Source organism: Anticarsia gemmatalis, chromosome 25 (assembly GCF_050436995.1).
Source record: "Anticarsia gemmatalis isolate Benzon Research Colony breed Stoneville strain chromosome 25, ilAntGemm2 primary, whole genome shotgun sequence".
Classification (NCBI taxonomy): domain Eukaryota; kingdom Metazoa; phylum Arthropoda; class Insecta; order Lepidoptera; family Erebidae; genus Anticarsia; species Anticarsia gemmatalis.
The window spans coordinates 4,507,426-4,521,095 of NC_134769.1; the positions used below are offsets into that span (position 1 = coordinate 4,507,426).

Consider the following 13,670-nt stretch of genomic DNA (forward strand, 5'->3'; position numbering starts at 1 on the left):
GCCGAAAAAGAAAATATCTTGTTTACATTTTCCTTAAATGACCTCAAAGAATACAAAGTCCAATCCGGCTTGTTTAATCACAAATATCTTCTCAGAACAATATTTACACTGCTTGCTTAATGCAACAGTTTCTTAGAATAGGTCGTAAGAACTTACCTAATTGTTATAAATAATCAACACTGATGTGTAAAGCGCGCCAAAATAAGATGCATCCATGATGTCATTATATGTAAATATTTCTGACATAGCAAGTACATGACTTTATTTATTTAATTCTGATCTTACTCTCATTATGATCTTAGTGCTGGCCAGTTGTAGACGTTTGGAAATACTGCTTGAATAATTGTTTTATTTTGTTGTTATATTTTATTTGTTTTGTGACTAGATTCTGGATGATGAATTGTCAAAACGTGAGCGACGCTACGAAGTTAGCGACGGAATTATACCGGTGAGTTATTTATATTATAAGCTAGTTATACCTAATAGTTTCTAGCTATAATAGTTTCTTTCTATAAGTACGAATCGCTTTATGTTTGTAAATTGGTGAACGATTGAAGTATAATTTCAACGCGAATATAATTTAAACGTCCGTTTCAAACATGTTTTTAAATCAAATTAATTGGCAAGGCTTCTAGCCAACAGAAGCCTTTGTTGGTCTCATATGGAAACTAAATCATACAATTTTAATCTAAGGATCCAAATATATTTGTCATTCGTTTCTTAACCTTCCATCCCATCATACTACGAATCAATGTAGTAAATATCCTTTATTTTAAAAAAATACATGACTTCATTTCTGTTCTCTAGTACTTTCCAGGCACACAAATTAATATTTTTGTTTTATCCCTCATAGTGAGATGTTACTCGTCCCGTTCGAGGTGCGCATCGTGGTGTTGGGCAAGCGCCTGGACGCGCTGGAGGGTCGCCTGCTCGTCATGTACATCACCGACCGATACGCTTATGAGACACTCTTGCAACAGGTAACATTAAGTCTATATACATTTACATTTAGCCCTTAAAAGACAATGTTAAAACTGTGAATCATCACCTGTCCCGCAGTCTTCAAGATTAATTATTTCTGGTAGAATAATACCTTGCGTAGCTTGACTGTTAAAAAGCTGGCAAGGTTGCAATAATTACATTTTTGTTTAAAGATGATTGAACTGCAGTCTCGATTTATTTATAATTTAATAAGATTCTAAATTGCAATCCAAATTGAGAAACCAGATATCTTGGAGCCAAAGAGCAAATAAAAAGCACAAGTGCAATTCTGTAATTTGTCACGATATCAAAGTTTTTTTTAAATATATCTTCGATTTATTACGATTTAGTAGCCATCATTTAAAGAATATTTCTGTTGATGGATAATTTATTAGTTCGTATGCAAATGCAATGCTACAATATATTGTGATGTGTACAGGAGCACTACACGGAGGTGGCTCACTCGACGTCGGTGAAGTTCCTGGACAGCAAGGACGTGTACCTGGAGTTTTCCGGCAACCTGGTGCCCGTCACCAAGTCTGGCAGCCAGCCCATGTTCACATTTGAGGTAAACATTAACATTTATTTTTCTTTTACTTTGATCAATTCAGATCTATCAGACTTTTTCGGTTGTTATATTAATGTCAAAAATAAGTAGAATTATTCACAACAGTTACTATAAACTTACCATAAACTCTCCTCTTTTTGATAATGGCAATTATTTTATGTTTGTCGTACAATATCTATCAACATTATTTCTACCATAAACTTATTTGATGAATAGTCTGACATAAATTGTACAACTCGATTCCAGACAGACATTACTGAACTAACGAATGAAATGTTTTTTTTGTTGCAGTCATTCAAGGACAACCGTGTAGAGTTCACGGTGCGAGTGAAACACCACGAGGAGAATCCTTCCGGCAGGATTTATTTCATGAACGAACCCAAGGTAAGTTCTTATTGCAATACAAAAGTATATTTATGTATGTAACATTCAAACGTTTTGCGGGGCACGGCCTGATATAGATGTTTTAAATTTTAGTTTTTTCTTATATTGGTTTTAATATACTAAAGTAGATGAGTTTACAAACACAAAAGTGAGATTCAAAATCTGTACCATTGTAATAATTGCGATAGCAGACAACACGACGAAGTTGTCTTCAAAGAATATCATATCTCTTAAGAATATTATTATATTGAAATAAATATTATGTTTAATGTATAGGTACCCAAAGGCGAGCAGTCTCAGACCCCAGCGTGTGTGTTAGACGTGGAACTGCCTGAACGTATCGCGCCACGCGCCGGCAAGAGCCAGGTCGACTACCTCAACTTAGACCAGTCCGGTAAGAAACACATGTATTAATTACTAATGTATTATGTATACTAATGTATTAAGTACATTCACTACTTAATGTCTATTGTAATGTAAAACAAAGAGCGACTATGTAACTTATATTTGCTAAAGAATTAATACCATGTGGAAAACTTTATTTTGAAGTGGTAACACTCGAGATAATTGTTTTTTGGAAACCTTTCTCTGATAGAAAACTATATAATCTCAAAACAAAGAATATAACATAAATATATTGGTTTATTAATTCACAGTTCAAAAAGACTTTAGAAGTAAACAATTTTTGCCAAAAATGTAAATATGTGTAATAAAAACATATTTATAATCTAACATACATTTGTTGTAGGTTTCGATGCTCTGAAAGACGAGCTGAGCTTCCAATGGGGCGGAGACCACAACAACAGCCTGGGGCCTGGGTCTCTCGAGCGAACCCTCAACGGACACCACAAGATCATCTCCAATGGTGACGTCAAGTACCCCACACCGCCTGCTAAACCTAAACCACAAGGTAATCAACATTATTTGAGATATTCCTAATAAGATGTTTTTAAGAAATAGTAAAAAATAATTTTAATTTATTTAATTAGGTTATTTATTTAATTAGGTACTTACAAAATTTTTTTCAGGATATTAGTAGTAGCTGCTGCACTACTTATTTTATTATAATGAAATAATAATTATGAATTTTAGAAGTTTACTAATTGTTTAAAAATATGCCTGGCAGTCTCTTGCCAGTTCATTTTATTTGTTTTTAGCAAAACGGAAACTCCCGGAGTTGTTAAAAATATGATATTCTTATTCGCAGTTAACGGAAACTCACATCACAACGACTCTCACCTGAACGACTCACACCACGACACGTCCCATCATGGCGACGCTTTAGTCGTAGACTCTAACAAGACTAAAGCGACCTTTGACTCCGACGAGGACAAAACGCCCATGAACACCCTCGAAAAGGGCAAGAAGAAGGAGGGAGGCTTCTTGGGAGGACTCGCTGATAAAGTGTTCGGTGTGTTCGGACATAGCGAGGAAAAAGAAGATGAAAAACATGAGAAAGAAACCTCTCCGACCCCTCAGCCTAAACCTAGAGAATCTAAGGAAAAGTCCCCACAGAAAGAAAAGGAAAAGTCCCCAACGAAAGAAAAGTCCCCGACAAAAGAGAAAGAAAAGTCCCCGACTAAGGATAAGTCCCCGTCAAAGGAAAAAGAGTCTCCATCGAAAGACAAGTCCCCACCGAAACCCGCGCCCAGACTGATCAACGAAGATTTATTAGGGAAAGTTGATGATATGTTCAAAGACCTAAAAACTAAACCTCATTCTGAAGATGACCCTAGCAGTCAGGTTTACTCTACCAAGCTTGTGGTCGACGAACATGGTCCTTCTGACTTACAAGAAGATCTTTATGAACAATACAAGCATATGCAACCCGTTGACACTCCTTTATGTAGCAGTAAAACTGACCCCTTCCAATTTTACGTCGGTTGTTGTGAAGGCAAATACGCTAAAGGGCAGAAACATCGTCACGATGAAACGTCTAACCTCGTTGATAGAATAGAACAAGTGAACTTCGCTGTTCACGAAATACATCAAGATTTGTCTGACAAAGCTGATCATAGTTTGGACAAAATTGAGGAAGAACAGAATGTATTGAAACAGAGGGCTGGTAAAACAGCTGAGGATTGGACTGCTGAGTTAGAAAAGGCGAAAAAAGATGGTCAAAATAAGATCAATGAACTCGAAGATGCTGCCCGCGGTAAGTTAAATGACGTTTCTGAAACCGCAGAAAAAGTAAAAGATGACGTCAGTGGTAAGGCTTCTCAATTAAAATCTAACATTTCATCAGAAATTGAGGATGTTAAACAGTCCGGTCAAGATGTGCTTGACAATGTATCGCATCAAGCCGGCGTTGTTCACGACAAATTGAACAGCAAAGCTATGGCACTTGATTTCGCTGCTCATGAGAGAGCAGAGGAACTAAAACATAGAGGTGAGGAAGTTAAAATCGCGGCTGTCAGTGCGGCTGATGACTTGAAACATAAAGCACAAGACGGTGCTAACGCTGTAGCTGACGCAGCCCACGACGCTAAATCAAACGCTAAAGAATCATTAGACAACGCCAAAGTAGCCGCAAGCGAGAAATTACAATCTATGGGTGATTCCATAGAAGGTGCTAGGGAAAAAACTAAAAAAGAATTGAAGAAAGAAGCCAAAGAAGCCAAGAAGAAGGCGAAAGAAGGAAAGAACTTCTTCACTGGTTTCGTTCAGAACATCTTTGGAGAGAAAGAGAAGTTGGAAGATGAAGTGAAAGGGAAAATCGCTGAAGGCAAGGAATCTGCCAACCAGGCTTTGGACAAAGCTGCTGCGAAGAAAGATGAGCTCAAAGATGCTGCAGCGAAAAAACAGGAGGAATTGAAAGCAGGTGCTGAACAACTGGCCGAAGATATCGATGAGAAGAAGAAACAAGCTGAAAAAGCTGTACACGATAAGACAGCTGAAGCTAAGAACGCTGTTGAAAGCAAAGCTGCTGAAATTAAATCTTCAGTTGATGATAAAGTAGGAGAAATCAAAGATGCCGCTCACGATACCGCAGCATCCATTCAAGAAAAAACTGCTGAAGCTAAGGACTCAATTAAGAGCAAAGCTAATGAAATCGGAGGTGCTATCCACGATACAGCTTCGGATGTAGGACAAGCTATCCACGATAAGACAAGTGAAGCCAAAGAAGCCGTCAGCGAGAAGTCCCAACAAGTAAAAGGTGCCATTCAAGACACAGCCAGTGACATATCAACAGCGGTTCATGATAAAACAGCCGCAGCCGGTCAAGCCATCAAAGATGGAGCCGTACAAATCGGAGATGCCATACACGATAAGACAAGCGAAGCCAAGGAAAAAGCTAGCGAAGTAGGTCACGCTATACAAGATGAAGCTTCTAAAATAGGACAAGCAGTTCAAGATAAGACTAGCCAAGCGAAGGATAAGGCAAGCGAGGTTGGACATGCGATACAAGACCAGGCTAATAATGTAGGTCAAGCTATCCAAGATACTACAAGTCAGGCTAAAGATAAGGCCAGTGAATTAGGTCATTCAATACAAGATGGAGCCAGCCAGGTAGGTCACGCAATCCAAGACAAAACGAGTGAAGCCAAGGATAAAGCTAGTGAATTTGGTAACGCTGTTCACGGTAAATTGTCCGGATTCGGAGCGGCCATTCATGATACCGCTAGTAATGTAGGCAGCAGTATTCACGACACTGCGTCAAATATTGGCCAGGGAATTCAAGATAAGACTAGTGAGGCCAAAGGCAAAGCTTCGGAAGTCGGTCACGCCATTCAAGATGAGGCCAGCAAAGTAGGTTCAGCCATTCACGACAAAACCTCGGAGACTAAGGATGCCATCCACGATAAAGCCAGTGAAATAAGCCACGACGTACATGAGAAATCACACGGATTCGGTCACGCTATCAAAGACACCTTTAGCGGAATCGGACACGCGATCAGCGACACTTTCCACGGCTTCGGACATTCAGTACATGAAAAGAGCGAAGAGGCTAAAGATGCCGTTAGTGATAAGACCAGTGAAATTAAGGACTCCGTTGAAAGCACAGCGAGCGACCTCAAACACTCAGCCAGTGAAACGACAAAAGCCCTCGAAGATAGAACTCATGCCATCGGATCAGCCATCACAGACGACATCACTCAAGCTTTCCATGACAAGAAGGATACAGCACAAAGCGAACTAGACAGGATAAGACAAGAAGCTGAGTATACCACCGATCAAATCTCTAAATCAGCCGAAGACGCGATAAACGCGGCGGCGAACAAAAAAGTGCAAATCCAAGACTCGGTCAGCCACAAATACGACGACGTACAACAAGCTAGCAAAGATCACCTGGAACATTTACAACAATCGGCTAGCGATACAGTGAATGATCTACAAAGGTCGTCCAAGAAAGCGTTCGATCACGCACAAGAATCAACCTTGAGTACTTTCGATAAGGTCGAAAGTTCGGCGAAGGACAAAGTGAGCGAAAGCAAGGACAAATGGGACGAGTTGCAGAGTTCAACTCGGGACACGTTCGCGTCTATGAGAGACGACGCGCTGAGCCTGGGCAGTTCCGCGGAGGATACGTTGCATAGCTTCCAGAGTTCCGCGGGAAATACGTTTGACAGTCTCGACGATTCGGTGAAGGGGATGTTTGGGTCTGCTTTAGAAGCGCAACAGAGCGCTGAAGAAGGATCAAAGCAATTGTTCGGAGACGTAAAGAACCAATTCGAAGGTTTCTCAGTGTCAGCTGATAATAAGTTAGAAGAGATCAAGGGGTCGGCCCAAGAGGGTGTTGATAGCGCGGAGGCGAGGTTGTCGGAGGTCGCGCAAGGAGTGAGGGATGAGAGTCACGCGGCGGCGGAGGCTGTCTCGAATGAAGCGGACAAGTTCACAAGCAGTCTGAATAATTTGGGAAATTCCGTCTTCGGTTCTTCAGGCAAAGGTTAGTTAAAGAATTCGCGCTACTACCCAAATTAATATTATCACAAACTGTATAAATTTTCTTTAGATTAAAATCAAGTAATTTTTATAGTGTTTGACAATACAGTCTACCATAATCTAGTAGAGTTTTTGACATAACAATAGATCGACAATTTTTTTTTTTTTTTTATACTATTTCATAATACTTGAAATCGACTTTAGAAACCACGTTCTTTGATGCCTTAATTACTAAAAGTATGTAGTGTTATACATAATTCAATTATTCCCTACATTTCAGGATTTATGAAGGATTCGAGCGCCAAGTTATTGGAGTCAGAGAAGTCGCAGTCATCACCCTCCCCACACAAGAAGAGTTCTGGGTAAGAATACTATTATTATTATAACATTAATTAATAATACGCAACTATTATGGGAAGGGTTCTCTTGCACTATATTACACCGTTTTGTACAAAAATATTTATTATAATATGTGGTGGGCTCTGCAAGATCTTGCTTTCTTATTTCTTTGTAAAAAATATTTCACTGAAATACAAATGGATTCGGTAATACCTATGAGTAATATAATGAAAGCTTTAGACTTTTGGTGCTTTCACCAATCGAAGCTTGGGGTTCGATTCCCACACGAAATACATGTGTGATAAAAGACTTTAATTGCATCTGGTTAAGGATCATATAAATTCACATTATCAGCTGACTTTCTGTTCATAAGAATGAACTTTATCAATCATAAAAAAAATCAAAGAGAGCTCTTTCTATACTAAAGCGATACACGTAGAACAATTAGAAAACCACAAGCCATCAAATATTTGTAAATAATGGCACGCAGTCAAGCACTGAAATAATTCACAAAAAACTACCATCAAATACTGTCGTGTATAAAACCTCCTATCTCTCAAGTAATATAATATTCACTGCATTTATACCATGTGTAAAACTGTGAAACGAAAAACTTTATTGTCATTCCAAAATATAGTGAAATAGAAAATAGTTCAAAGTGGACCTCATAGATGGCGCCTCCAGTACTTTAAGTTCACGAAAATATAATCGACCAGTTTGATACTTCTGAATAAGTATCGGTTAACTTATCAGGTAGAATACTGACAGAACTTTTGATACATTTACTGTCATTATATTTACCGAATATGGTATAGGGTATACCGAATAGGGTATAAGCCCGCAACCCGCACTTGGCCAGTGTGGTGGACTCAAGGCCTAACCCCTCCCCCTCGTTTTGGAGGAGACCCATACCCTGCAATGGGACAGAAATTGGCCTTAAAAAAAATAATAAAAAAAAGGGTTATTCGGCACTTATTTGGTTGTTTGGGAACTGGCGCTGAGTGTCTGAGAGTCTTTAATTAAACATTTTAAATGATATTATCTAGAATAGTTCTTAGCTTACAAAGTTTCACAGTTTTAATAATAATATAATACCCAATTGCCTGCCCTTAACTCCACATGCACGCATTACAGAATACCGAAGCTTAAGAGGAAGAAATAATCGCGGCGAACGAGCGAACACGATGTATGATATAGTTGTTTAATTTATTATTTATTATTAAAAGCGACCGCGCGACCGCTTCCCTGCACAACTGTACACATACAAAACACATTGATCTCTTATTTATTTAAAACCGAACGCCCAAATACACGTGTTTTGAAAGCATTCTATTCAAAAAGCATGCTTACGTGTCATTTGGGCTTGAAAATGCAAAAAGCATTTGTAATTTCTTGTACAGATATTCAGAATCTTATCAAACGTGTACCCGTGTACGAAACGGTCGTACAGTCGCTCTAACACTGTACATGTAAGAACAATTGTTCCATCGATTTCTTTTCGAATTAATATAAGATTGTATACTTCGTATCTCTCACGTACTATCCAGTACAACTTAGTTCTGTCAAATTTAATATTTTACTTACACTTTTGACTAACAAACGATTTCAAAGAAATCAATTATTATTCGATGTTATTTCACGAATTAACTTTGAGAATGATTACGATATAGCGACTTTATAAAATGTTTAACAATTTATTATGAATAAATAATTTATGTAGAATCATGTCTTGCCTGAATCAATAAATAATAATATATTTTTTTATAATTAATTCTAATGAACTTAATTTATTGACTACAGATCTGTTTTACTATCTGAATTTTATTAAGGACATCACGATTTGTTATCATTTAAATGTGACATTTGCATTTTAATATTAAATGTTTAAGTATTTATGAGGTAGATGTTAGCGCAGTGTTTCGTGTTGCATAATTTATTTTATTTTAACGTATGTTTTTATTTGTAGAGTTTACATGCTTTGTACAGTGAACACTTAGACACTTGCGGATATATTGCAACACGCTTTTTCGACTGGGGAATGGGACAGGCGAAGCGTGAAGTGACTCGAGTTCATTGAACTTTTTATTAAGACCTTTTTTCTTGACCTTCTGATGTTACCTGAGTTTCGGGAAAGCATATTTTCTCTGAAAATCATGCTGTAAAGGTAATATGCCTGATGATTTAACAAGCCTGACGTCAACCCTCCTTGGGAATTAAGATGAATAATACTACACATAACAAGTAACATTATTGTAAACACAAAAATGTCTTTACATTTCGCCATTTTCAATCCCCAGTCTTATATTACGAATAATAATCGCTGTAGCTTTGTATACCTGAATAGATCTGCTAGTTTGTTTTTGTAATTACGTTCAAGGCTTGAGCACTTTTATTATTATTTAAGTTTAGTGCTTCTCGCCCTGTCTTCGTCACAAACGTTTAACAAATTAATATATAAATCAGTCAATCAAATAAAGTTGTATCATGATCCCGCTAATTTAAGGAGCTGAGCTGTAAGAGATTATAAACGGCAAGGCTTGCTTGTGATGCGTCTCTGTAAGTTGTTATACATAAATAAGATATTATATGAGATCATTCTCGAACAATCTTAAGACTTTTATTGACGATAGTCCTAGAACAAGTATTAGGAACATCCTGATTTATTATTTATAAGTATTTATTGTATATTATATATTTCATTATTCAATGTTTATCAGAAAGGTGTGCACCGGATGATACTGAAACGAAAATATTACTATTAGTGGCTAAAATTGTTCCAAACAGGATTCACTAAAAACAAAGATTTATAAAATCTAAATATGTTAACTTAAAGCATTGATGTAGTATATTGAAAAGTTTGATAGTTAACTTTATGATTTAATTTTAAATTAAATATGTATAGTAAAACCACACCTTTTTACACGCCACCTAAAACTGCAACATAAAATCTAATTTGCAGTCCTCACCACTAGATGGCACTATAGCCGTCAGTCTACAAACTTTTGTTTCTCAGTAGTTAGTATGAATGTTCATCTCATTGTGTAAACGCACTCGCACGAACACCCACTGTATTTACTCGTGTTCATTCTACATCTTGTCTATATGTTGCACTGCACGGTCCGCGGTAAGTTTTATTTGCTGATTTTTATTTTGTTTTTGCTGGTTTTACAACCTCTTTTTAAAATATAGAGTATATTTTCTTGATCTTTACTTAAGAATAATGACGCTGTAGAGTAAAAGTTTAATGTAAAAAGAAGATTTAATAAACTTTAAAAATCAATCATACGCAATTTTTCTAATGATCAAAGTTCAATGTATATGTTACTGTAAAAGCCCGAACGGTGGTAAATCCTAAGATTTTCCGGTAAAACCTAAGATTTACCAACTCTCAATGGTAAAAGTCCGAACAAACCAGAGTTTAAAAACTATGTTACGATATATAAAAAAATCCTCCTTCATAATTATGTTTATAACTATTTCACGGTATAATTATATACTGTGACATTGTTATAAAGAAGGAGTTTTGGGCAAAGCGACATGGGTAGGTTAGGTGAGAAGGCTAAGGTGGGAGCGAGCGAAGCGAAGCTCCCACCTTAGCCTTCGTGGTTATTTTTTTTTATCCACCCAGAAGGAGGAGCCCCGCGAAGCGGGGCTCCGGCGACATCTCGACATCATCAAGTGAATATAGGTAAAAGTTCGAAATAAAATAATTGTTCGGACTTTTACCATTGAGAGTTGGTAAATCTTAGGTTTTACCGGAAAATCTTAGGATTTACCACCGTTCGGGCTTTTACAGTAACATATATATAAATATTTGAGTGACTGGTAGATATTCTAAAAAAGAAAATACCTTTTGTAATTATTTTTGGTTGCTTAGTATTTAGTTGTGATTTTCAAACTGCAATTTGCAAAGAGCTTGTAAATCTTTGAAACTACAGCTTTAAACAAAGTGTGACACTAATTTATTATGTTTCAGCTTCTTCTCCAAACTTCGGCGCAATCCTTGAAGACAACCATTGGAGACAAAACATCAATTATTTTAACGCCTTTTATACATAACTAAATCAATATTAATTTTTGCAATAAATGTTCTCTTAAAATCGTCATAATGGGGAAGTGACCTGCAAGTTAACTAATGTCATTACATATTATTATTGTCAATTAAAATTGGTTTATTGCTGTGTAATTGGCAACACTGTTAGTTAAATATTGCCATTTGATTATATATTTCTCATTTATTTCTAATCAATCAATTAAAATATAGGAAGCTAGGAAACCTCTAAAGATTTATTATAACATCATAAAACATTTTGATTGTACATTTAATCTGTGTTAATTAATTAAATAAACATGTCTAAGTTATCAGAAATAAGTCAGACTAATATATTTTCTAAATGGCAATAATTAATTAATGGTTTTATGAAATATGTATGTAAGGAAAGACATGTGTTGACATGAGTTGTATGCATCAAATGTAACGGTTGACTCAATTTAAAATTATTGCAGTTTCGACTAGGTATAAGTTAGCGCAGGGCCACAAGTAATCAAACAGAACACGAATGTGTTTACAGTTGGACATCGATATAGGATTATCATATCAAGAACTGATTTCAAGATATACACAATAATACGATTTAATTCTCAGAAAATAATGTTATAACGCTGTATTTGAAAACCTAGCTACTTTTCTCGATGCGTTGTATGCCTCAAAATGGATGAAATATTATATATTTAACACAGAATAAGTAAGCTAGCGTCGTATATTACGAAATCGTAAATTAACTTACTTCGAATTTACATATTAAACTCTTTGTCATGAAAAAATGTGGCCCTGTCCGGCCTCTTACACGATTATAATTAAGCAAAACGATTCCAACAGAAATGTGTTCCATATTATATTAATTTGCTTTATAGCTACGGTGTAAGAGGCTTTCTATTATCTTAGGGAACGATGAGTTTCAAAAACTTCGTAAAATTCTGATTTTAGAGTAAATAATATATTTAGGTAGCTAAAACCTTGCGCGGTGGAAATATATTTTACCTGGTGTGTTAAAATTCTTGTAATATTTTTAAGGAATCCTGCCTAAGTATGATTTATTTTTGTCTAAATGAGATTTAGAACTGGCTACGGACATGTAGAGGTGCTTTTGTAATGGTGGTCACGAATAATCAAATTAAATAAATGTATAAGTACAATAAACCCCAGCTATGAGGAACAGTCACTATGCTATATCATCAGACAACTACAGAGTGGATCTGGAGTTATCAGTGACTTCTGCAGTTAGTTTCCTTTCCTATACAACGGATGTTGGCTCCGAAATAAACAGTTTTAGTACCAATTAAAAGTAAAGTAACCTAGTAAAACGTCTTCAGTAAATCTTAGCTAATTAAAGCAGAGTTACAGCAACGCCCTCTAACGCCTTTTAATAAAACTAAGAAACATGCTTGAATACCTTCTAGCAAATTATCCAAAGCTTTCATTGGTTCTCATTGCAGTAAATTATCGATATAATAGTGGTGCTGATCCGTTGGGTGGAAACTATCGATATCGAGATATTATATTAGTCACCATACTATTACGTGCACTGTTTTATGTAAGTTTTACCATTTTATAGCGTATCATAGGACATTAACAATAATTTTAGGTATTCTGCTATGTACACATAGCTTGTGTACGCGATCACCGTATTAATAGTACAGAATTCCACCTTATGTGTGGCATAGAAATAGGTTTGAAAAGTTCTTGTAATAAACTATTGGAACTAGTGTAACTTGACTGCAAGAATCAGCGATATCTAACGTTTCCTCTTCTCGTATGACCAACCAACTAGTACCTGTTGGTTTAGTATAAACATAATAATGTAAATGGGTCAATTACTATGAGTATCGTCTGTTTTTTGAAGTCAAGCATTAAATACCGTATTTTAAGGTTCAGTACACAAGATGTTCTGAACATTTATCTACCATCTGAATGTCTTGCACATGTCCATTGTGTACATGGCTTTAAAATATAGTCATGTTTAAAATATGTACCACTAAATGTTTTGTATCATTGGATTTATTAATGTTACTTGCATTTTATATACATTTGTGTATAAGTTATTAATCGTTTGAAATTCTATCTATATGTAGTGAAATGGTAAGGTTATATGAAGTCTTCGATCGTCGTAGGTATGTAAATATTTTACCCACCACAACTCCGTAAAGTTAGTTCTGTACCTACTTCCATAATTTTAAAAGATACTGAAGCCTGGCTTCATTAATTATTCATTTAATATAAATATAGCTTTCAAAGTCCTTCGTCTCGTTAATTTGAATGCAATGCATACCTACATAGCAATTTCGGAAGTACTGTGATGCCAAATATGAAGAATTATGTGTAAAGTTAACATAAATTTTGTTAATTTATTGATAGAGTCTATGTTCAATATATTTATTGCTTTTTAGTAATAATAAAATTATTAAAAAAATGTTTGACTTTTTATTTTTCATACTTTTAACCTACGATGCTACA

General features: G+C 36.0%; 1 protein-coding gene across 4 annotated transcripts in view; it reads left to right on the forward strand.

The window, feature by feature from the left end:
* Positions 1-13,640, forward strand: part of LOC142983936 (uncharacterized) — a 136,394-nt gene extending 122,754 nt beyond the window's left edge. For 2 of the 4 annotated variants that reach the window (XM_076131150.1, XM_076131153.1), the window contains exons 26-34: positions 386-448; positions 854-980; positions 1,421-1,549; positions 1,841-1,933; positions 2,210-2,327; positions 2,682-2,843; positions 3,141-6,821; positions 7,098-7,179; positions 11,133-13,640. In XM_076131150.1, the coding sequence (XP_075987265.1) occupies positions 386-448; positions 854-980; positions 1,421-1,549; positions 1,841-1,933; positions 2,210-2,327; positions 2,682-2,843; positions 3,141-6,821; positions 7,098-7,179; positions 11,133-11,163 (4,486 nt within the window). In that variant the 3' untranslated portion in view covers positions 11,164-13,640. Of the gene's footprint in view, positions 1-385; positions 449-853; positions 981-1,420; positions 1,550-1,840; positions 1,934-2,209; positions 2,328-2,681; positions 2,844-3,140; positions 6,822-7,097; positions 7,180-8,290; positions 9,764-11,132 lie in introns of those variants that run through there. The other 2 variants (XM_076131152.1, XM_076131151.1) reach the window with 2 other exon arrangements.
* The last annotated feature ends 30 nt before the right edge of the window (positions 13,641-13,670 follow it).